Source organism: Erythranthe guttata, chromosome 1 (genome assembly GCF_056151865.1).
Source record: "Erythranthe guttata isolate IM_541 chromosome 1, IM_541, whole genome shotgun sequence".
Lineage (NCBI taxonomy): Eukaryota > Viridiplantae > Streptophyta > Magnoliopsida > Lamiales > Phrymaceae > Erythranthe > Erythranthe guttata.
This window is the reverse complement of record NC_142533.1, coordinates 4,578,683-4,602,504: the sequence shown is the minus strand read 5'-3', so window position 1 is coordinate 4,602,504 and position 23,822 is coordinate 4,578,683. Positions and strand designations below refer to the sequence as shown.

Genomic DNA, 23,822 nt, shown 5'->3' with positions numbered 1-23,822 from the left:
TCAAAAAGTTAAGGGTTTTCGTTTTCTTTTTGCTCGAAAAATACAACCTCAAACTAATCGACCTTGAAATACACGGAAAACAGGTCTATTGCGTTTATATTTATTTTTTTAATTTAAAAGAACAGCTTGGTGACGATAAACTGTTAATTCTTGCATTTGGGTTGGGTTTGAGGATGAAACCGAACTTCAAGGGAGGTATACGAAATTTTTCCAAACCTTAGGGGGTCCATCATCCCAATAAATAGTATTAAGTAATAAATCAATTATTTTTCACAAAGATTAAAATAATAATCAACAAAAATCACATATAACTAAATAAAAAATATTGAATAATGGAATGCATAGCTACATAAAACCAAATACCATGTTAATACAATAAAAGATGGAGAAAAATAAAATTAAAAGAAAATATTTCGATTCACTTTCGATCGTTTAGAAAAACAATGCTCGAAAATGAAGACATACTTGGAGCAAAACGAACGGTGAGGCTGTGTCTAAACTACTAAGAAATGTATAGAAACATAATTCACTTACACCCAACGGAAGAGCCTTTCCAAACCGTATAATATAAGTCAATTTCGCTCGGTCTATATTTAAAATATTCACTTGCAAAATAAATATAAAATAGGTATAAGTTATAAAACCTGCAAATAATAATATGATGCTGCTATATCAACTCCAGATACAATGCTTCTTGTTTACTGGTCAGACCCAATTCGTTCATAGTCGAGCTACTTTCTCCGTCGCTAAAAGCGCGCCTAGGATAAGATCTCACCTATATGTATGATCAAATATATCGTAAGTTTCATTATTTCGCTATATATATATGTATGTATGTAAAGTATTTATTTATTTTTTTCTTCCGAGAGTAGGATGCATATTGATTATTTAGAAGAGTATGTAAATAGATTTACCAATCTGTAACTGCCAGGGGTGATCCCTCTTCCAATATCAATGAAGTCAAATAGATACTGTAAAAAAAATTATAAAATAAAATAAAGTGAAGACATAAAATGGAAACCAAACGTACGGCATAATGGAATATGTTATGTTATATGTCATTCTCAGGTTCTTTTGATAGGGAGGATGCGATTAAATAAGATATGGTTTGACTTGGATATGTTAACAACTGGCTAGTGATTTATTGTCTATATTTATGTTTGATAGCATGTATATCAGAAGTCGTGATAATTTTCTATTACAAAATTGGTCCATGCATAAAAATTAATGTTGCCAAATAGAGGGTTGTATTTTTTCGTTCCATTAGTAATTTAAGAAGCAGAAATTGCTTGATTATGTCGTGGGCCAATAATAAATTGTGGGTCTATGCTGTCAAACATAAAACTAGCCTTGATCAGTAATATATCAATCAAATCAAACAAGGGACTAGTGTATTTTATCTGAGTACTTGAATTAAAAACGCAAAAATACGTCGATCAACGAAAAAATACCTGTAGTTTGTCTGACTTGTGGAATCTCCGACTTCGGCGGGTCCCATCGGGCATACGCACAAGAAGTGTGACAGAATTATCATCATCTGTGTTTGGTTCTTGTGGAAGGGAAGCTTCTTTGGCTGCTAGTTGTCTCTCAATTTCCTGCCCAACCATAAGAAATGTCTATATATATAACAACAAGGATGTATGTATTTTTTACTACCACACTGTTTCTATAATTAAATTGCAATAAACTTCATCCGAGAATGCATGTGCTTCTATAATTAAAATGCAATAAACTTTTCTTTTTTTTCCTTTTCACTACACAGCATTCGCTTAAGGTAGCATTTTTTAACGAATAATAAGTATTAAGTTTTTGCAAAGAATGAGTCAGAAACTAGAAGCGACTCCTGTGTATTAAGTACTCTTATCGGAGAGTTAAGGCCAGATAAACAACGTATTTAGATAACCAACACTTCTCACTGTTAAATTTCTTAAGCATACTCTATGTCTAGAATCAACTCCATGTGATATAAATATTGAAGTCTTAATGACACATAAGGCCAAATAAATTCAAACATAAATTTATTGATAAAACACAAATCAATCAAGTGTGAATATATTTTTCAACACGAGGTACCTGTTGCTCTAGCAGTTTTCTGTGTGATTCCTCCTCCTTGCGTCTCTCTTCAGCAAGAGCAGCTTCAGCATCTTCCTTGGCCTTCAGTTCTTTCTCTCTATCAGCTTGTAGAGCCGCAAGATATTCATCATTCTGCACGAACAAAAAAAAAGACACAGATTATAATCAAAGGGACAGCAGAAAATTTAACCATCACTTAGACTCAAAAAGAAAACCTGTTGTTCTCGTATCAATCTCTGAGCAGTAAGAGAAGGTGATGGAGGACGAGGTACTTGCATGGGATAAGGACCATATAAATCATTATGCACGGGGCGATGAGGTGCGTAAGGAGGAAAACGATATCCAGTTTCTTCGGGGACCCCACCAAACATTGCAGCCTCGAGCATAACAGCTTCGTCGTGTTCCTCGGATGAGATGCCTCCCCACTTTAATAAGTACATAGACATACAAAACCAAATAAGTACAAAAAGGCTTATTTATGAAATAGAGAACTTTATTTGCATTCCGGATATCAAGAAACTGAAGTTATACCTCAGAAGGGAAATCAGTTCCACTGTCACGTGAATGAGTCACAGTATCATTCTGCTGAGGAATTGAAGGTGGGAGGACCTCCGCTCCTCCAATATCGATTAGTGGTGTGTCGGTAGAGGTGGAAGTGACTCGTCTTCTTCTGTGCCTAACCAATTGCAGCTCTTCTTCTTCTTCATCTTCAGTTTCATCTTGGATGGATGAGCTTCCAATCTCCAACTGAGATTGCCTAAAGACAAAAATACTTATTTTAGGCCTCGTTTGGTTGCCAAGATAAGATTAGCCGATATAAGGTTAAATAATCTAATAAAAACCCAATTGTTTTATTCAACCATAGAAGGTCCAATAAAAAAGATCCCTAAAAGGCAAGATAAGCCATGATATCATAATATTTCCTGGTCGAAGCGAAAAGTTATGAAGTTTACCAAACATCAAACAAAGTCCATTTATTTAGTTAATCGTAGCTAATATCCCCAACCAAAAGAGTGCTTACTCCACAGTGAAGAGTACAAGTGCAAATACATTTGGAATACTCGGACATTCCAACAAACTATGTTTTACTGCATTTCAATTTCAGTTGTAATACACCAGAAAACGGTATAATATAATAAAATTACTGGACATTGTTTCGTTTGCCTTCCAGAAACAAAATCTATACGCGAAAAAACAATTGCTGTGGGTGTTCTCTATGATGTTTGCACGGGATCAATTTCCATCTGAAAGTTGCTGGATTTTTCCAAGCTGTCCGACAAGCCTTTAATCTTTGTTAGAAATCGGTACTCATACTTTTTAAAATTGCGTCAAGTTCTTACTCTTGTCCTTTTCTTCTACTGATGATGATTCATCAATTGCAAACAAGTGAAAGAAGTTCATTTATTCCTCCATATCTTCATTCTGATTTAGAGGATTTACTTCGTTTTGTTCTAGAGACGAGATTGACATCCCATCGTCACTACTGGATGTCTTTTTCATAATTTCTTTCAAGAATTTCTTGAATTTATTCTACTGAAAAAACATCACCACCTACTGTCCTCAATCAATATGAGCTACATCCATATTCTGCAACTACTACTCGTTCCTTCTAATCATACAAACTATAGTTTTTCAACCATGTTTAAATTAGGTTTTTCCATTCTAGTTATAGATGATCAGAAAATATAATTAAGAACATATCAGTAGTTACGCATCATCCCGCTTGCAAGTTAGTGTTTTGCACAATGATGTGTCAAATTGCTTGCATACGTAAATTTATTAAAACAAAATGCTTGTTTTTTCACCACATCTGTGTCTAAAGAATAAGGTAATTACGTGGTCCAGATAGTAAGTCTGTTAATGTATTAATGGAAGAATGAGTGAAGTATTAAAAACTCAGGCAGTTACCTTCCATGTAATAACTCTGGCAAAGCTGACTTCTGAGCCTCTAATTCCGAAGCACCAACGTTGTCAATATCCTGTATCAGAAATAAAGTTATCAATAAAAACTAACCATAATGAAGAACGAAGTTACCAACTCCTTTACTGTAAACAATTTTCATACATGATCGTCATATTGTTGATTCGACACTGCAGCATCCTTCTTCGAAGCCTCAATGGCTGCTCGAATCATTTCTTCTTCTATATCGTTGTTATAGTCAGGCACGTCAATGATTGTGGGAGCACTTGGCCCATGTCGAACAGTAATCGGTACATCTGGATAATTTTTTTCTTCGTCACTATCATCGTCTATTATGTAAGTGGCACGTGCAGTTTCAGTCGTGGCTTCAACGGCTGAAGCATTGCCAGGACGAACAGATGATCCTGTACCGTCTTTAACTTCAACTGGGATCTCAACAAAAGGCGGTCGACTATTGGACGCACTTCTAGTGAAGTTTGGATCGATAAGAGAGAAAGGATCCAAATCTCTAGCAAAGTGTGGTAAGGAAGAAGGTTGTCTGTGGGACCCGCCTGGTACTGAATCATCAATATCCATAACATCGTTCTGAGGAGCAGTAAAAGCAGCTTCCTGAGCTCTGACACGGAGAAAGAAAACAAAAAAAAAGGTCATATAAAATGCTGAGTTACTAATAATTGCACCAAATAAGGAATTATGTTTTATAAGCGAGAAATTACTAACGTGTTTTCACTGAAATGTGCATTTACAGCTTCGTTGAGGCTGCCATGGTGATCCTGCTCAACAAAATATACTATCGAGTCAAAAAGCGAATGACGAAATTAAGCTCGGTAATAACAAAAGTATTACGGAACAACACCTTTCGTCGTAGAGAAATAAATCAGCGAGAAAAGTTTGCAATTTGTTCCCTTGATGCAATCAATAAAACAGAACTTTCCATACCAACAATCATTAAAATAGCCAAATACAGATTTCACTTATTTGGAAGGCGAAAAGACACAAAAAAGAATGCCGTACACTACACTTAATTACAACCGGCAATACAGAAATTCATAACTGACTCATCGAATCCATCAAACTTGATTTTATTTACAAAAATAAGCAAAATCAATTTTATTCAGTTCAAGCCGAGACACAGAAATTAACAAATCTTAGTTGATGAACTATTGAACTCCAATGTCGATTTATCAACCATTAACGAACCCCCGCAAAGCTAGCAAAAACCTAATAAACCCTAAATTTTAGAACTAAATATTCAGAATTCACTCAATTCCATAGCTATAATAATAACAATAATTCCTCACAGGCTGAACTCATACTACAGTCAATCAAAGCAACAAAGCGATTACAGATTGCAACTCAACTCCCCCAAAATATTAACAAATTCTAACAAAATCGGAAAACTTATCAATGAAGTAAAACACAAGCATTTATACCAATTTAAAAAAAAAATTATAAAAAAAAATTAAAACCCTACCTCCAATTTTTGAATAGCGGCGGCTTCAGAAACGCCGGTGATGCTCATAAAAGTATCGATAGCTTCCTGATCAGGTCTCGCCATTTTTTCCCAATTGTTAAGAATTTAATTTTTCCTGTAATCGAAGACGGAATTTTTTATTCTTAAATAAGTTGCGTTTTTGTGTAGAAGAGATGGAAGAGAAGTGGTGTAACTGTGTAAGTATATATAAGGATGAGGACTAATCTGCCATTTTTTTAGTTAGGATGGGTGTTTCGGTAAATAAAGAGAGTTGGATGAGCTTTCTGGAATTTCATGCCTCTTTCTTCCTTTATGGGCTTTAGAATATTGGATATCTTGGACCATAAGTTAAGATTATATTTATTTTTTGGGGAAAAAAAGAAATATATATATATATATATAAATTTGTCTTTTTTTAATGTTTTAAAATTGGACCAAACATTGACCCGAACAAATTATTGGTTCGTGGTTGGACTTGTTCAACCGGGTTTTTTTATGTTGCATTTCATAATTATTTATATTTAATATTTACAGTAAATAAAACATAATTTATTTTAAACACTTGACTCGTTATTCTTCTCTAATTGAGACGTAAATCAAGCAATACGTTTCTTTTGCAGACACAACATATCAACAGTTCAACAATGGCACATCAAATCACTTCAAATATAATAGATGCATATTGTTCGGGTAATTTGAATTTGTTAAGAGTCATTCGGGCAGCTTAGTCGTAAATCTTAGACTGGAAAATAGAGAACTTAGGCAGAGAGTTTTAGACTGAAAATAGACAGTCTAGACTGAAAATTGTCACCTTAGTTGGAGAATTTGGATTGAAAATAGACGTCTTAGACTGAAAAAGGGATCGAGACCGATGAAAATAGCATTTACATTGACGTGTTTGACAGAAATTAGGCGTTGGGCGACAGAAACCGGAAAAGAGAGGTGAAATGTTGTTTTGAAGATAATGAAGGAGAATAAATCATTTTCAGTCTAAAAGATCTATTTTCAGTTTCTCCTCGAGGGACTATTAACAAAATATGAAAATACGAATGTCCTAGTACGAAATAAAATTAGACTTGAAATGTGTTGAGCAAATTACCCCTAGGTTTATTAATCTATTTTAGTGTCTTTTAGTTGTAGAAAAATGAGGGTTTGATACATCTTAATTAGCATTTTCAAAACAACAAAATTATATGATTTTTAGGGGTGAAGTTGCCTTCTTTATATTAAAAGGCGCACTTGTCGTTTCTGCTATACATTGTGTTCAACGAAAATCCGAATAAATAAAATAAATAAATAAACTACGAGAAAATGTCGAAAGGGGTTCTTTAATCCTTGAATAAATATGCCTGGAGAAAATAAATATGGGTAAACAGGTGTGTGGTTCGAAGTAAATCAGCATATTATCAACAAGATATTGTTCCGACGAAATATAATCCTAAATTAAATAGCTTAGACGACAAGGACAAAAATCAAAACTACAACGGCAACTGCTGAGACAATGTCGGCCTTTTCTCAACCATTTCATATTGCAGGACAAAGTTATCCTGCGTTTCAACAGATAATGAAATAAGACACGGATTAAAAATAAATAAATATTATAAAAATAAAAAATCGTGTTTTAAACCTTTCTTGATGCATGCCAGGTATTGGGATCGAAACAGATGTAGGAACCTCTCTCGTAACTGTTTGTCTTTACGAGAGGTTCCACGTTCGCCACCCTTGTGAACCATAACCGGTGCTCTCTGTGGTAGAACCATCCTCTGTTGTAACTGTAAACAATACGCAAACTCTTTTCATTCTTGATTATCTCAATATACATATAATAATTTTGTAACTAGTGAATAATACACATGTATGTATATACAAGACAATCCTCAGTTATATGCATGCATATTCCCATTGGAAAAGCATCACGTGTTAGTACAAGAACATGCGTTGAAACTAAAACCCTATATTCATACGCTTATTTTGCAGAAAGTAAAGAATGCAGCAGAAAAGGACTTACAGTTCATTTGCTGCAAAGATTTGCGCCTCGTCTTTTGGCATGCTAAATTATAGGAATTAAAAATCACACGAGTTAGTGCCATCAAGACTGCATATTGAATTATCGGAGAGCCTGAAAGACTTACCTGTAAAAGACATATAACAATGTTTCCGGCCGGAATCTCGCAAAGGTACCTTGCTGCAATAAAGGGGATTTACCAATTACGTGAGGAGGGAGCATGGTCAAAAATGGAACCCTTTGGAAACCAAATCATAAAAATTAAATTAAAAAAAAAAAGAAAGAACATAGGAAAACTCACATTCAGTGGAGGACGTTGTTTGTCATAATAACATTCAGGAACAACGTACTCTGGCTCTCCTCTCACGGGTTCATCTGACCAAGGAGATGCGAACTTCTTGTGAAGAGTATCGGATGAGTTTAAGTTCAGACCAAGAGTTGTCAGATCAATCCCCAAAGCAAGAGAGGTCAAAGCTGGGTTGACCATTTTTATGATGCTTAATAAACCGAGCATCCCGTATTGGTCAGGTACAGTTTGGGATCCCTGCGTGGATTTCATGTCTTTATCTCTAAAGGGGTGATTGATGAAACGAGATTGCGACTGTTGGAATTGCTGATATTGCTGCTTATATTACGTGTATCAAATTAATAATTATAAAATTTAAGAAATAACAAAATCTACAATCAAAACAATTTAAAAAAATATTTGTATGCGTCGTACATCAGGACCGTGAAAATGAAGATCTTGATTGCCGGATGTTAGATAGGAAACTCCTGTGCCATTTATTGACGAAGCGCGATGTTGCTGAGGATGATGTGACGAATATGAGCCACCAAAATTGAATCCAGAAGACCTTCCCATCTAAAAAACAAATAAAATTTAATCACTACGAAAAAAATACAAAAAGTTCCAAGTGTTTTAACTTTTAAGTGCAGTAACTTACGGATAATTGCTGGGACTGTATTAAATTTGCCATACTGTCATGGATCTGTTCTTTTTGGTGGGTATTTATGGTATATTCCGCATTGCCCCCGACATTAAGACCACCTGCTGCACAAAAACAGAAATGATATCAAAAAATTGAAATTGTCCTTCAATTTTTTTATCCAACGTAGTAATTACCACTATCGGTGATCATACCATTCAGATAATAAAATGCAGAGATTTGAAAAGCCAAAACTACCTCAAAAAAGTTTTCCGAAAAAAATTTTGAAAAGCCAAATACTCCAACTTAAATTTCAAGCATATATTTTCCTATTTAATGTTCTCATTACATTCTGAAGACTAATTAGTTTACCCTTTTCTCAAGTATACATCCTACATCCGTTCTTGTGCAGATTAATTATTAAGAAATGGCTTCCTTGATACATGAAAAATACAGAAATTTAAGAACCTTTATATCCTGGCAAAGCAGGAAAATCTTCATTCTGAATGCTGAATTCTTGGTTCTGTTGGGCGAAACCGATGTTATGCTTTTGCATTAAACCTTCATTGCATGAAAGATCAAAGATACGTTATTCTGATTTAATAACGTGAAAGCAATTTAATTTGGTGTTCAATATTTCAATTAAGTTCAGTTACCTATTTGACCATGAGAACCACCGGCAGAAGGAGGACGGCCAGATAGCTGAGGAAAGTCATTTACATCAAAACCACCATTATCGTGGGCATTTGAATCATTTAATAATGCCATAAAACTAAAATTATTATTCCCAGCTTGATATTGGTTTTGTGAGAGTGGCACACCAGAACCAGAATAAGAATTGCCTAGCATGGAGACCACCTGTGGAGCTGAAGAAACTAGGTGTCACTCAAAAAGTAATAAAAGTCAAGAGGCGGAGTTCATGCAGACAAGTTTGAACATTTAATTGACGCTTGGTTCCAATTTCATGAGTTCAAAACAAACTTGTCTCGAGCATGAAACAGGGAAAACTATTCATACATGGTTAGGTCAATACTTAACATCTAATAACAGCATGCGAACAAAAGCTGCCACATTTACCCAAGCACACATAAGATTACACCTCTCAAATGAAATTTTTGAAAAGCTTAAACGAGCACATGAATCATCCAGTAAGATGGTTCACTTTCAGGACACAACTGCATCACATTTTGTACTTTTCCCTTCTTATTTTATGTTATCATCGATTGTAATTGCATGTCACTGCTGTAAAATCTTGCATCCAGCAACTTTGTCATACATTTGGGAAACCAAAATAAGAAAGAAAGGTAATTATTTACCAGTCAAGTTCAAGCGAGAAGCAAGGCCAGGAATATTGCCCACCCCACTAGAGTTAGCACCCCTTGAAGCGTTGCCTCCACCCACAAGACCACCAATAGAATTTGTAATTCGGCCTGTATTTCCCATATTGGGAAGAACACCTGGGCCTGAAAGAAAGCAATTGTAGAAATTAGAGGCAAAAAGACTCTAAAATTGAGCACCGTGTATGTGAACTAAATTAACAGACATCAAAAACTAATACCCCCAGTATTTGTAGCACCTGAATGCCCATGTGAACTTCCAAGAGATAGCTGCATCAGAGGGTCTATCAGTTAAAGGTGATCTCCACGAAAAGTCGAGAGTGGAACATTGCACCATTACGCATATACGATTCTTTATTGTGCACATATACGAAAATGTTCAAGAGAATTTTCTCGTTGTACATCTACATAAATATATACCTGAGAAAGTGCATTTGGAAGACTATTTATTGCGTATCTCCCATTTGACACGCTCCCTGGAGCTTGCTGGACAGTGTTTGGAATACCACTAAGATTCGCTGAATTTCTTGATGCATATGGTGCAGGCATGTTTGACATGTTGAAGCTACCATGGATGTTATGAAGTCCTTGAATATTTCCTGTCAATATGAACACCACCTTACTTAAAGTGCATACCAAAAGCTTGTTTTATACTCTTAATCAAATAAATCTTAAATTAAGAACAACATAAAGTGTGTACCACCAGACTGATTTAAAACAGCGCCGGAGGAACCAGACTGGGCAGAAAAGGAAGTTGCGAAAGCTCTTCCAGTGTTATCTGGAAGGCTTGAATTTGATCCATTCAATCCTGACTGCATATCCACATTTTCAATGTAAATTTAGTGATGATATAGTTCGAAAGAACACAATACATATATCCATATTTTTTTCAGCTATTTGCAATTGACTTGCATACTAAGTAATCTTACGTAAAGCAAATGAGGATTCAAAAAGGTTATTTTTTTCTTATTTTTCGAGGTGTTTAAATTTGACAAGTCACGCAAACAATAATCAAGGGTACAGGGAAGAAGCAAAGACTGACTTACACTGAGTATCCCTGACATTTTGATTCCTCAAAACAGAAGGCAAAGGGTCATTCCCCTCCAAAGATGACCTCCGATAAACTATAACTTTACGTTAACCTGGTGAAGATAGGAACAGAAATAATTAGAGGCCCCAAAGGGGAATAGTTAGACCGCTAAATAATGATTTCAGATTTTATAACTTCATCGGAAAATCAATAACATGTGTGTGACTTTCAAAGTTTGTTTAACTCAAAAACTTGAACTAGTGCCAAAAGTAGGTTCTTCATAGGAATTAGTACTTTTCTCGAACCTCAACTGTATGAACTATAAAACAATATCAATGAAACCTCATTGGCAAATTTGCTAAGAGAAAATAAACAACGAAGGACAACTTAGGACCACATGGTCAAAACAAGTAACATGCCCAAACCACCTATGCAGCTAAGTCGACTTCCTGCATTGCTTGTTCCACATGTAGGGAAATAAAACCCCAGTTATATATATATTTGTCAACCATAGGTTGACCTTTGGAATCCATACACCTTGTCATCTTAAGTTAATGCAGTCCAAGTAAATCGCTATAATTTACTCAACTGTTTCCTCTCGGCTTGTACCCGCAATAATTACAAATTTCTCTCCATCTGACGGAATATCACCAAAAGGGGCAAAAAGGAGCAGATAATGATCAAAAGATTACCAAATAAGAAGATATTTAAAAATCACCTTCCTGATCTTGTTTTATCACATATATGAATTGATATACTCTAACACCTATCATATTAATGAATCGCATTCATCAGTTATGCTACAGACAAGGGTTTGATCGGGGTTTTGCTACCTTCACATAGTCAATAAACTACAACCACAGTCCACAATCTTAACAGAACGCGGCAACTATAATTAACTTATCTTGGAAAGCACGGATTTTTTTAAACAAAATTAACATTTGGGTTAGAGAACGAGGTTTTTGGAGCAAATCTTGACCTTTATTCCACATTCTCCAAAATTTGGAAAACAAATGCCTATTTATTGTAGATCAAATATCAGTTCTTCAATTCAGAGTGATTCATTCTTTTATCCAAAACCACTGACCAATCCACAAACAGTTTCTTCAATTCACCCAATCGAATCCGAGTAGTCCAAATCATTTTCTCCCATCAATCAGTGGCGAGGGTGAATTTACGAAATCATATATGTAAACTAAAATTCACTAAACCTCCAATCACAAGGCATGCAGTTGCTAAATTGAAATCCACAAATCCAAACAGAACAAAAACCCCATAAAATTAAATCGACACTCGGTCAGACAAATACAATCAAATGCATGCATGTCCACATCTGGAGTCACAAAACCCTAAAACGCACAAATTCCATCACGAACCACCAAATTCGATTGGCCAGTAACCGAAAAAGGAAAAATTTAATAAATGAAATGCAATCGAACAAATCAGAAAAATTGGGGAAAAAATGAAATACCAGTATCAATGTAGGTGAAATTGAATATCGATGAGTTCACTTCGATTGATGAATTGAGAAAAATCTTGTAGAGTGAGAGAGAGAGGAGAGAGAGAGAGAGAGAGAGAGATACGAGGCGCTCCGAGGGGGCGTGGTGTATGTGATAGTAACCTGCTGGAGTTGATGTGAGAGAGTCGATTTATATAGGTGTCCGCCTCCGAATTGTCTAAAGCTTTTAGCCTGTGCGCGTTGTACTATATAACTCCCCCTCTCTCCCAAAATGATGACTCAATAGGCAAACTCTTTCTTATCAATTAAAAATAAATAAAAATCTTTTTTTTTTCTTTCTCAAAAAACAAAATGCGTTTCTCCTTGTTCTATTTGTTTTCTTGGAGAATTTTGCTAAAAGTCCTTGATTTCATTGGCAATAATGATTGTGGATTTTGTTTCCGATGAAAGTCTATCGTTCGTCTGATTCACAAAATATCTGCACGTTTTTATCGATTAAAACTCTGTGGGAACAATGTCGGCGCGTTATGCGAACAGTGCAACGCGCACCGTAGACTGTATGTTTCCTTTCAGAGTTCACCTTCAAGGTTTAGAAGTTTTTTGCTTATTTCAGCATTTTTTTAGAAAAATCACTCTCGTATCTTAAAAAATTTGCTTTCAATTTTTAGAAGTTCATTCTCACTTTTCTTAAGTTTGTTGTCAATGTTCGAAAACTTGTTGTCATTCACATTTGTTATCAATTGGGTGAAGTTTTTACCACCGACGAGGTTAAGTTTATGCAATTAATTATATTTAGGTAATGTTCAATGTTATTTAGGTAAAGTTTTTATTGTCGTTTAGCAAAACAGTTCATCTTCAATTAAATTCACAAAAATCTACAAATCAGATACACTGTTAAATTTTCATCAACGTCTTCCACATATATAAACCACGACAAAACCTAATAAAACTTTACATAAATGAAGGGCATGCAGAAAAAATGGAAAGTATAAACGATTTATAAAGCATATAACTATACGACGTTGGTACAAAAAGAAAAATTGTGTGACATATAAAAACACCAAAAAATAATAAAATCTATTTTAATGGACTTGAATTAGAGAGTGTTTGACTAAATTTATAAATTGTCAAAATAAACTTATAATATGTTTAATAGCTTATAAGCTCTTTCAAAGTGTTTGCTATTTTAAACAAAAATCTTAAAAGATCAAAAAATAAGCGAAGATATTTAAAAAAAAAATTACATCTACCCCACATTTGTACTTAAGATCTTATAATGAGTAAAAATAACTTATAAGATCATTACTCAAATACTTTAAAAAATAATTTTAAAAATAAGATTTAACTCTCATTAGCTCTTAAAATAACTTATCAGTTGTTTTAAAATAAATTTAGTAGTCATAAAATGATTTGTTTTAAGTAGGCCCATTGAGGAAACAGTTGAGCCAATTGATCCGAGCCCTATTTATGTTGAACATTAATGTGAGATATAATTTAAAAAAAAAAAGAGGATAATTTTATAATTTGGTCTTATCTCATGGATATTTTCGTAATTTTAGAAAGCAAGGGTTATTTTGAGAGAAAGTCCAAAGTTTAAAATTCCAAGAATTTGGATCCTAACCCGACCCGGCCACAGCAACTCCAGAAAACCGGCCTATCAAATCTTTCAACCGCCATTGGTTAAAGTCTTTGTTAGGCAGTAAAACGCAGCAATTGCCACGTGTCGGCACCTCCTTCCCCCACGAATCCTACAACTTGTCACAGACCAATTTTTTAATCCAATTAATCAAACACTAGTTTTCCCACCTACAAGAAACCCTCACCCCCCAAAACCCCCAACTGCACGCCAATGACCTATATCCACTTCTCGCTTCCACCACCATGGACGACGGCGGCGGCGGCGGCGGAGGAGACGAGTCGCGGGCGGGACTGTACCGCGTCCTGCTGGATCGGTTCCAGAGCCTCGAGGCAAGCCAGCAGAAACTCCGGCAGCAATTCGAAGTCGTCCTGCAAGAGGAGACCACGAAGAAGGGGCCGGCTTCTGATTCCGGCGACGTGACGTCATTTCCCGACTGGGGGTTTCCCCCCTGGGCCTATTTCTCAGGGAGTCCGTACAGAAACGTGCTGGAGTACATGGGTCATGCTGTTCATGTCTGCAGCAGAATTCGCTCCTGGGAGATTACTTATTGGTATGTGTATTCATTTCTCAATCAATCGAAATTTTTCTAGCTAATATAGTTAATTCATTCGTTTAATTCTCAGTTTTTAGGGTTTTGAACATGACAAATTAGGGCAATGCTACTGCGATTATGTTTACATATAGTATAATTTTGGATTAGGGCAAATTGGGATAGGGTAGTGCATTTTTGAAGATTAATCGTGTTACAGGAATCGTGCGGCTGAAAAACTGTACGGATATAAAGACCACGAAGTAGTCGGACAAAAAGACGTTAAACTCATCTTCAGCGAAGAGCACCATCTTTCAGCTCTGGCAATCATGGAGAGGTTGACCAACGGGGAGTCTTGGTCCGGTCAACTCCCCCTCAACAAGAGGTCCGGTCAAACTTTCATGGCGATGGTCACAATGAGCCCGTTGTATGAGGACCACCGGCTTGTTGGAATCGTCACTGTGTCGAGCGATGCATCTGTGTTCAACGAAACGAAATTGGGAGTTGGTAGGATAGATTTCAGGAACCAACGGCCGCATATCGTTGCAGCACTTCCTCAAATTCAATCCTCGATTTCCGATTTGGTGCTTATTATTGCTATTATCTCAAATATGTGTGTCTTTCTACGTCACGTGTTTATAAGTGTCTCCTTTTGGAGAGAGATTATACTTTTCTGCTAAATTGATCAGGCTTCGAAAGTTCTACTACGGAACAGAACTAGAAGAGTGAGCGAAGAAGCTGAAGTAGAAACTCCAGGTGTGAAAGCAGATAGACCGCCAAGAACCCCTGTAAGTTTTTTTTTAATTTTAATTCGATTTGTGGAATTCGATTTAATTAGTTGGAAGTGAAACGATGAAAAATATTGCGTTTCTGCAGATAGGTTTTTTTTTTTGGCCAAAATAAATTGTTTTATATCATATAAAACGACCGAGTGTACACAGGGGTCTCGTTAAAAACCCTGTTGGCCATAACAGGGAAAAGAGTACCCCCGTTTTACAAGGACAAAAATTGTCGAAAATAATGCTATGTCAAAATTCCTAGTTAAACTATGCAGTCTCTGCAGATTGCAAAGACTGCTTCTAATGTATCCGCGGGGAGGAATGGAGCTGAAGTGATGAGATTGGAGAACGAAGCATCAACTTCTGAAATTTCTCAGCCTTCGAAACTTGTACTTTATCTTCCTCATTTTCCTTATGAGTTTTCGATATTAATTAGGCGGTGTGAGTTGGAATGAAATTTTTGATTTTCGTACATTGAGGTCCGAAATTTTCCGACTCTGGAACAATATTTTTTACTCCGAATTCCGATTTTTCCGATAAATTTTGGATCGGGATTGGAACAATATTTGATTTTTTCGATATTCTAATATCAGAAGATCCATTTTTTTTTGGTTCAAAACATACATGTATAATGTCAAAATTATTATTTATTCTATATTGTAGGTTACCAAAAAAAATAATTTTCCAAATTTCGCCGATTCGGTTCTGAAAATTCCCGATTTTGGAGCTAATTATTTCATCCACAATTCAATATTCCGATATTCTTTTTTTGATGGAATTAGTTTTTCACTTCCAAAAAAAGTCGGAATTTTCGTGAGAGTGCAATACCAATCCGATTTTCACCCAATATGATCTATTTGCAAATTAGGATTATGGAGATGGATATTGTCCGAACAAATATTCATTGATGTATTACGTGAAAATGATAGGTGGCGAAGTTCTTCTCGAAGTTGCATATAGGAGCAGTAACCAACTCAGAGAAAGTTACAGACGAGAGCTTTCAATCGGAAGATAATTCAACGAACAAGGAGACAGCATATGAAGCACATTTGCAGAGAGATTCAATGGAGAATACTTCTCATATCACAGAACTTAATAATGGGAACAATTATACAAAGGAGGCTCATTCTATTAATAACGAGAATTTTACTACAAAATCAGTCGATGAAGAAGATGCAAATTCTCGCAAGACTCCAAATTCGGGAGAGAGTTTCGACACTAGACATGGAAACTCATCGATCAAAGTTGTGGATTCTGAGATTCGATGGGGTGATCTACAATTGAAGGAGGAAGTTGGGCAAGGTAATTTTGAAGTAATTGTAGTAGAAATGATATGTGTGTGTGTGTGTGTTTTGCTGATGTTTGAAATAATGATTGGTGTTGATGTAATAATTCAGGTTCGTTTGCGGTTGTGTATCGTGGAATCTGGAACGGATCGGTAGGGCCGCCGAATCTGATTCGGAATTACATTTCTTATCATAAAGAATAATAGATGCCCATTTAATTAATGTTTTGGTTTTCTTTTTTTAAGGATGTTGCGGTTAAGGTTTATTACGGAAATCAGTACACCGAGCAGGTTTTGCTCGATTACAGAAAAGAGGTATATATATGTATAATATAATGAATTCTCCATGCAGCGGATTGATTTTATCCAACTCCACCGATGCTAACTTTAGAACCGAACGTGCTTCTTCAGATTGATATAATGAGAAGACTGAGGCATCCAAATGTATTACTGTTCATGGGAGCGGTGTGTACAGACGAAAAACTTGCTATAGTCACCGAATACTTGACCAGGTTTGGAAAATAAATTAATTAAAAAAAATAAGAAAAATTCTTTTCTGTTTGGGTTATTTTTCATTTTCGAATATGAACAGGGGAAGTTTGTTCAAAGCACTTCATAAGAACAACCAATCATTGGACATCAGAAGACGTCTGAAGATGGCTATTGATGTGGTGTGTTTTTCTGCTGAAGTAAAAAGATTTTTTTTTTTTTGTAATAATTTCTTTTATTTATTTATTTGATACAAGTTTTTCGGTTCGTTCTTGGTTCTACAGGCGAGAGGGATGAACTATTTGCATCATAGAAATCCTCCCATAGTACACCGAGACCTCAAATCGTCGAACCTTCTTGTCGATAAAAGCTGGACAGTCAAGGTATATTCTCTATGGCATATTGGAATAATAATAATTGTTAGAATTAGCGCAAGAATTTTGAATATTCAAGTTACATAAACATCGGTACTTCCCAGGTTGGAGACTTTGGCTTATCGAAGTTGAAATGTGCAACTTTCTTAACTGCAAAATCCGGGCGAGGCACAGTTAAGATCTTTCTTCACTAATTATGTCCTAATCCTTATCCAATTTGTTTAATCTCGTAGATATATTATTGCACTTTGTCTGATTTTAGTACTCGTTTTTTGGAATTACTGCAGCCTCAGTGGATGGCACCAGAAGTCCTTCGGAATGAACCTTCAACAGAAAAGTAATCCTCCGCAACCAAAAGTATTCGCAATGGATTATATTTCTGAAGCTTTTGACATTATCTAATATCTTAGTATTATTTATTGTTTTTTATATTTATGTATTCGTCTTTTTATCAGGTCAGATGTCTTTAGCTATGGTGTCATCTTGTGGGAACTAATGACACAACGTGTTCCATGGGACGACCTCAATTCCTTACAGGTAATATATATATATTTTTTTCCAACTCAATTTGCGCTGTTTCCTTTTTCGAAAATGTGTGTTCTGTTGAGCTTCTCAATTCAATTCAAGAATCACTATCTAGAAATCCTTAAAATTGTCCGAGTGTGTGATTTGACTGCCACAGTAACAAATTAAAAGTCTATCGTTCAAGTACAAAACAAGAATTAATTTGTTACTGTGGCGCAGTCAAATCACACACTCGGACACGAGTTTTTAAGGATCTCTAAATCTTGGTTCTTGATTTGAATTGAATTGAGAAGCTCAACAAAACACACAGGAATGATTATGTTTTGACTGCTATGGAGCAAAATGTATCCTTGCAATATACGACTCTAAGATACAAACATTACATCATTCTCAAATATTTGACACGTTTTGTTACAAATGTTCGTTAAGGTTGTTGGAGTTGTCGGCTTCATGGATCGGAGATTAGAAATTCCATCAAACATTGATCCTCAAGTTTCTTCCATCATCTCTGATTGTTGGCGAAGGTAATTAATTTAGTAACTGACTCTATCGAGTTTTTTTTTTCTTCATTTTTTTACGCTATTATAATATTTAAAAAGACCAAAAAGAAGGTAACTGATGCATCGCAAACTTGGTAGCAGCAACCCTGAAGAACGTCCGTCATTTGAAGACATCATCCTCAAAATGACAGAGTTGGTACATCCGGGCGCCGGACTGAGTGCCAGGTCAGCATCCGTGTCTTAGAATTGTCCTCACTAACACGAAGAGCAAGCAGCTATATATGTTTTCTGCCGAGATAGATAAGTAGTTGGAATGTAAACGGAACAAGGGAAATAAGTAAAGGGAAAAAATATTAGTTAATAATGTAGTAAAATTAAAAAGGGAATATTCTTGCATGAAATAGATCAGGGATAGAAATGTAGCATGGTTCTGTTTTTAAATAGTTCAGTTAATCTGAATTGGTGTGATGGGTTTGGGTGTAGAAAATTGTACTTTTGAATTTGCACTTTGCACCAATGCTTTTGGGGTGATTGCATTTTCAGTCCATCATGTTGGCACAGTTTTCACTTTTACCCTATATCTAATAAAAACATCTGCAATTAATGTGTCAAGGTAAAAAAAGAAGTATATTCATATAATCATATTCATTGCTTTTATTTTCCAAGTTGGGATATTGATTTTATTTGTTAAATTAAAATCAAATTGGATATTTATGAAATAAATAAAAAAGAAGAAAGAAAAGAAGACGTGATGAGGTGATAGAAGAGATAATAAATGGATGGGAAAAAAGAAGAAATATAGTTGTTCCTAGTCCCCCTATGGTAGGACTAGGGGATAGTGTGTGTGCAGACAGACACAAAATGGATGCATGTGATTTCAATTTACCAAACTTGTATTAAAAGTTGCTCTGCCTTTTCTGTACTTTCCAATCCTTTTTTAGGTGTTGTGTCTTTTCAATATATATATATATATATATGCATACATATATACATATATATAGTCTAGAGAGAGAGAGAGTTGTACTATTTCTTGGCACGTGTTTAGTAGGTGATTTCATTAGGTCAAGGAGTCTTGTACACCCCCCACACATTTGAGAGCAATTTTTAGAGAAATTCTCCTAATCAAATTAATTGTTGTTGTTTTAGGGATTTTTTTTTATATATTATCTATTATTTTAGAAATTTAGTTATTAATGTACTTATTATATTTTTTTCTCAATTTTTGTACTCTTACTCCTAAAATACGGGTGGAAATTCGAAATCACGTTTCAAGTCGACTCATTGTGGATTGGGTTAGTATTTATTCAAGAATGCATTACTCTCTTATTCGATTTTTAATATAGCTTAGTCAAATTTGATTAAAAACAATGTTTTCAGAACCGGATCGGCTATAGAACCGGACGACCATTTGGGTCATGGGTTTATAGGGTCGAACCGGTTCAACCGGGTTTTTGATTTTTTCTTAATATGCTATTATTTTATTAATTTTAATGTTTTAAAAATATTATTTTCTTTATATTTTTAATCTCCCACTTATTATTTTTACTTTTATCTACTTCACCTCACTTTATACGATATTTTATTGCTTATACTCTATAGTTTTTCATTTTTTATTCTTCAAATTCGGCAATCGGTCAACCCTCTTCGATCACCCATGATCATATGTGACAATCCTTCGACCACTCATGACTAGATCCGGCCATCCACTACTAAGTCAGTGAAGGTTCGCTCAAATTTAGCCACAAATAACTAACTCAGCGGTGATTCGAGACGTTTTGGCAAAAACCCGGGTTCCTTGACTGACTCGCCGGTTCTCGGGTTTTACCTGGTCGAACCGGATTTTGGACATTTGACCCCGGTTTTCGATTTTTCCGGTTTTCGATGTCAGACCGGATCGCTTTATTGCCGGGTCATAGTCGAACCGGTCCGACCGGCCGGTTCGATCGGTTCTAACAACATTGATTAAAAACACAATTCAAATGAGAATATTTAAAGTTTTTTCAAATTCGGACTGAAAGACGGTCAAAATTACAATTGAAATCAGCTCGTCGCGCATATCCATTTTGGGTGTGGGCCGCAAATATTTATGCTTTGTTTTAATTTAATTCTTTTTTTGTTTTTCTTTTAGAAAAACATATTTTAATTATTATTGGTAATTAATTATATTTCTCATATATGTTGTGAAGATAGTGTGTATAGTGAGTGTATACCGACCGACTAAGGTCCTACAAATGAAATGAAATCAAAATAGGGACGAATTCCTCTTTGTTTGACTCTGGCGTTGTTCCCATTGGACTGACTTGTTCTCTTCGTTGACCAAATTTATTCTATCTGCCCCTAATTATTTGTATACACCAACGCACCACCAAAATCAAATACAATTGTATTGAATATTTACTCATATATTGCTATTTATTTATTTGTATTTATTGTAGTTATAAACAATAGAAATTGTAATTATTTTTAATACTCTTTTTTTTTTGTGTGTCCCTCACATAATTCATGTTACCAAATAGGAATTTATATTTGTTACTTCAACAGCACTTGTTCAGTATTTAACAGTCAGACAAAAAAAATAATGACTCCCCAAAATAACTTATAAGAAGTGGTGGGTAGGATGTGATTTAGTTGATGAAATAAAATAATAAAGATAAATATTTTTAAAATAATTTTGATTTAATTCGACCTATATGATTAACTTAATATAATTTGCAATTTTTGTCATGTGAATTTAAAATTAGTAGAGAAAATCTATAATTTGTATGTCGGCAACTTCTCCATATTCTTTTTTGGCAGCTTTTGCTAATGACGTTTCTACACTTTTAATATAATAAATAATGTTATTTAAAGTAACGCAAATTATATTTTATTCGCGACAGAAAATACAAAATATATATATTTTTCCTTTAAAACGTCACTTAAAAGGAAACGAAGGGAGCGGATTCGGTATTATCTATATCTCTTGTCACTAATAATGTGACATTTAATTAGGGATAATATAAACTCAAAACGAGTTTTAGTAAATGTAAGATAGTATTTTATTTTAATTTGTAAATTCATTTTTTGTTTAAGTTTTCAACGACATCACACCAAGAGTTTAAGTAAACGTAGACATTTTTATTTAAAATTTCAAAACCCATATATCTTATTTTATTTTTTTCAAACTTTTTATTTATATGTCTTCATTGATATTATTTTGGAAAATATCATATCATTAATCATGAAGAATATGGATTTATTGATTTATGAAATACATCTGAGAGTGATGATGAATTAAGTCAACATACTAATCTAGAAATCAAACAAATTTGTTATACTCAATATCGAATATAAAAGATAAATAAATTTAGAGTTTTCTTTAGATGTGTTTGAGGCTGAAAATCGAAATAAATGTATATATGTAGATAGTTAATATAAGTAGTAATGGAATTAATTTTATATTAAAATGTTGTAGCTACTTAAATGCGTCTTAAAATGGAGATAAAAGCCAAAAAAAAAAAAATGTACTACATTTACTAAAAGTCGTTCGATAATTAATCTAACACTAATATTATTGATGGAAAAAAAGTTTGATACGCATTTAGTCATAAAGTTTCAAACTAAATATTAAATAAACAAGAATTAGGTGAAGGTGACATTATCTTATAATTTTTTTATGGGCAAATTACCAAAACCCCCCTGAGGTAAGCCTAAATAACGAAAATCCCCCCCATGTTCTCGTAATTACGAAAACCCCCCTTGACTAACGGTTGACCGAATTTTTTTAACCGAAAACGTGAAATGTCTATTATATCCTTCTGTTAAATATGTAAAAAATAAAGGGCAAATTACCAAAACCCCCCTGAGGTAAGCCTAAATAACGAAAATCCCCCCTGGCATCCCTTTCAGTTGATGATTTTATTGCTTTTATAAATTTATTTATTACTTTGTAATTTGTATTGATAATTTGATATTATAATTTTTTATTTTTTTTATTTATATATTTTAATTGATTTTATTTATCTAGAGGAGTATTCATACGGATTTATGCTTTTAGCTTGAATGATGCATGGTTGTATTTCTCGAATTGTAAAATATTTAATTTTATATATAAAAAATAATTAAATTTTGAAATCTCATTCATTGATTTTTTTTAATCCAATAAAAATACATTGTACATTCGTAATGATTGATTATATTTGGGTTTAATTTAAGAAAAATAAGTATTTTGTACATTCATAATGACCCCTCATTAAATAAAATGCTTACAATTACCCCCCTAAGGTTAATTTTGTGTACAAGGGCAAAATTGGTATTATCGGAGGAATATTCGGGAGAATCAAAAAGATTCTATCGCGTCTAACACCGTTAGAGCGATTTGTAAGACGTCTGCATACCTCAGGGGGGTTTTCGTAATTACGAGAACATGGGGGGGATTTTCGTTATTTAGACTTACCTCAGGGGGTTTTGGTAATTTGCCCTTTTTTTTATATATATAAGAAGGTGACATTATTTATTAATTAATGAATGAATTAATAAAATAATTTATTTTAGAGAAAGAAATGGTGATGTTAATTTCCCAATGCCTGATTTGGATGTGACAAGGCTATTACTGTAGTGTATGTATAATAAGGGGTACCCTCTGACCTGGCATACCTTGAACCTGTCCTGCAATAAACATTTTTTTTTTTTTTTTTTTTTTTCCCTTTATGTTTCTTCACAAGACCCCTTTGGATCTGTTTATTTCACTACATTTATTTATTTATTTATTAATTTTTATACTATTTAACATTTATTTATGGGACCATAAGTAACCCATAATTTCCATAGGGGTGTTCGTTCCGTAATATCGTATCGAAATTTTGGTACTTCGAAAATTTGTATCATTATTGAATCGAACTATTTAGTTCGTTTCGATAACGGTAAAACTGAAAGTATACTTTAATATTTTAAAAATGTAGAATATTCTTTTAAACTAATTAATTCATTGACTTTCATTTAAATCTTAATGATCGGCTATAAAAACTAAACTTATTACGAATAAATGCTAATTTATAAATAATGAAAAAGAAAATATTAATCTTAAAGTATCTTATAATTTAAAATAAAAAGAAAGATAAATATTTATAGTATTCGGTACAGTACTATATAAAAAATATCAATACTACATACCGTACCAAATACTGAAATTCTGAAAAAACTTTACCAAATATCAAACCAAATGTTCGATTCGATATGTAGCACCGTACCGAATTTTAGGTTCGATTCAATCGATTTACCGTCGTCGGAGTGAAACCCCCTATTTATTTACAATCAATCCTATTAGCATAAATACAAAAATAAATAAATAAATAAATACGCAATGTGTACTTTCTACTTTTTGGAATTTCTCACACTACATTTTGACAGAAACTCTGTAGCAAAATTTCATCATAATTTATTTTAAAAAAAAATAAAAAAAAAAAAATGGTGCTAACTATTATTTATTTCCTCAATTG

General features: G+C 34.1%; 3 protein-coding genes and 1 non-coding gene across 11 annotated transcripts; 2 read left to right on the top strand and 2 right to left on the bottom strand.

Annotated features, from left to right (window-relative positions):
- Positions 1-325: 325 nt before the first annotated feature.
- On the bottom strand, positions 326-5,797 carry LOC105956183 (plant UBX domain-containing protein 8). Its single transcript, XM_012980023.2, has 10 exons — positions 5,469-5,797; positions 4,715-4,767; positions 4,139-4,610; positions 3,982-4,052; positions 2,605-2,830; positions 2,289-2,498; positions 2,074-2,205; positions 1,452-1,595; positions 915-971; positions 326-775 (listed from the first exon to the last, which is right to left on the bottom strand). The coding sequence occupies exons 1-10, from the start codon at positions 5,550-5,552 to the stop codon at positions 668-670; spliced, it is 1,557 nt and encodes a 518-aa protein (XP_012835477.2). The 5' UTR covers positions 5,553-5,797; the 3' UTR covers positions 326-667.
- A 983-nt stretch (positions 5,798-6,780) lies between these two features.
- Positions 6,781-12,645, bottom strand: LOC105956182 (putative NOT transcription complex subunit VIP2). 4 transcript variants are annotated; one of them, XM_012980019.2, is made up of 15 exons: positions 12,238-12,645; positions 10,783-10,878; positions 10,437-10,548; positions 10,157-10,335; positions 9,958-10,006; positions 9,716-9,862; positions 9,056-9,265; positions 8,868-8,960; positions 8,418-8,524; positions 8,195-8,335; positions 7,775-8,095; positions 7,601-7,653; positions 7,477-7,518; positions 7,096-7,240; positions 6,781-7,015 (listed from the first exon to the last, which is right to left on the bottom strand). In XM_012980019.2, the coding sequence occupies exons 2-15, from the start codon at positions 10,798-10,800 to the stop codon at positions 6,947-6,949; spliced, it is 1,686 nt and encodes a 561-aa protein (XP_012835473.2). In that variant the 5' UTR covers positions 10,801-10,878; positions 12,238-12,645; the 3' UTR covers positions 6,781-6,946. The 4 variants fall into 4 exon arrangements, with proteins under 4 accessions (XP_012835473.2, XP_012835475.2, XP_012835476.2 ...); XM_012980021.2 differs by having other exon boundaries at positions 8,418-8,521; positions 12,238-12,633; XM_012980022.2 differs by having other exon boundaries at positions 9,976-10,006; positions 12,238-12,633.
- LOC148772641 (small nucleolar RNA snoR35) lies at positions 10,440-10,520 on the top strand. The gene has a single exon (XR_016033005.1). It is a non-coding gene; the product is annotated as a small nucleolar RNA snoR35 (small nucleolar RNA).
- A 1,208-nt stretch (positions 12,646-13,853) lies between the features above and the next one.
- Positions 13,854-19,010, top strand: LOC105956181 (PAS domain-containing protein tyrosine kinase family protein). Of its 5 annotated transcripts, none has more exons than XR_016031214.1 (15): positions 13,854-14,414; positions 14,614-14,977; positions 15,083-15,181; positions 15,457-15,561; positions 16,102-16,474; positions 16,570-16,610; positions 16,704-16,772; positions 16,869-16,969; positions 17,050-17,128; positions 17,231-17,329; positions 17,425-17,493; positions 17,608-17,677; positions 17,776-17,857; positions 18,275-18,369; positions 18,487-19,010. XR_016031214.1 is itself a non-coding variant. In XM_088818202.1 (15 exons), exons 1-15 carry the CDS (start codon positions 14,107-14,109, stop codon positions 18,587-18,589), a joined length of 2,037 nt encoding a protein of 678 aa, XP_088674328.1. In that variant the 5' UTR covers positions 14,011-14,106; the 3' UTR covers positions 18,590-19,010. The 5 variants fall into 5 exon arrangements, 3 of the variants coding, with proteins under 3 accessions (XP_088674328.1, XP_088674326.1, XP_088674332.1); XR_016031213.1 differs by having other exon boundaries at positions 14,011-14,414; positions 15,448-15,561; XM_088818202.1 differs by having other exon boundaries at positions 14,011-14,414; positions 17,608-17,657.
- Positions 19,011-23,822: the final 4,812 nt, after the last annotated feature.

Coding starts and splice junctions, on each gene's coding strand:
- LOC105956183 (XM_012980023.2), bottom strand. CDS start 5,552: ATGGCGAGACCTGATCAGGAAGCTATCGATACTTTTATGAGCATCACC. Junction 4,768..5,468: donor CCGCTATTCAAAAATTGGAG/GTAGGGTTTTAA, acceptor TTTGTTGAGCAG/GATCACCATGGCAGCCTCAA. Junction 1,596..2,073: donor GAAAACTGCTAGAGCAACAG/GTACCTCGTGTT, acceptor ATGGTTGGGCAG/GAAATTGAGAGACAACTAGC.
- LOC105956182 (XM_012980019.2), bottom strand. Junction 7,519..7,600: donor TTGTTATATGTCTTTTACAG/GTAAGTCTTTCA, acceptor CCTATAATTTAG/CATGCCAAAAGACGAGGCGC. Junction 7,241..7,476: donor ATCTTTGCAGCAAATGAACT/GTAAGTCCTTTT, acceptor TATTGTTTACAG/TTACAACAGAGGATGGTTCT.
- LOC105956181 (XM_088818200.1), top strand. CDS start 14,107: ATGGACGACGGCGGCGGCGGCGGCGGAGGAGACGAGTCGCGGGCGGGA. Junction 16,970..17,049: donor GTCACCGAATACTTGACCAG/GTTTGGAAAATA, acceptor GAATATGAACAG/GGGAAGTTTGTTCAAAGCAC. Junction 17,330..17,424: donor ATAAAAGCTGGACAGTCAAG/GTATATTCTCTA, acceptor GGTACTTCCCAG/GTTGGAGACTTTGGCTTATC.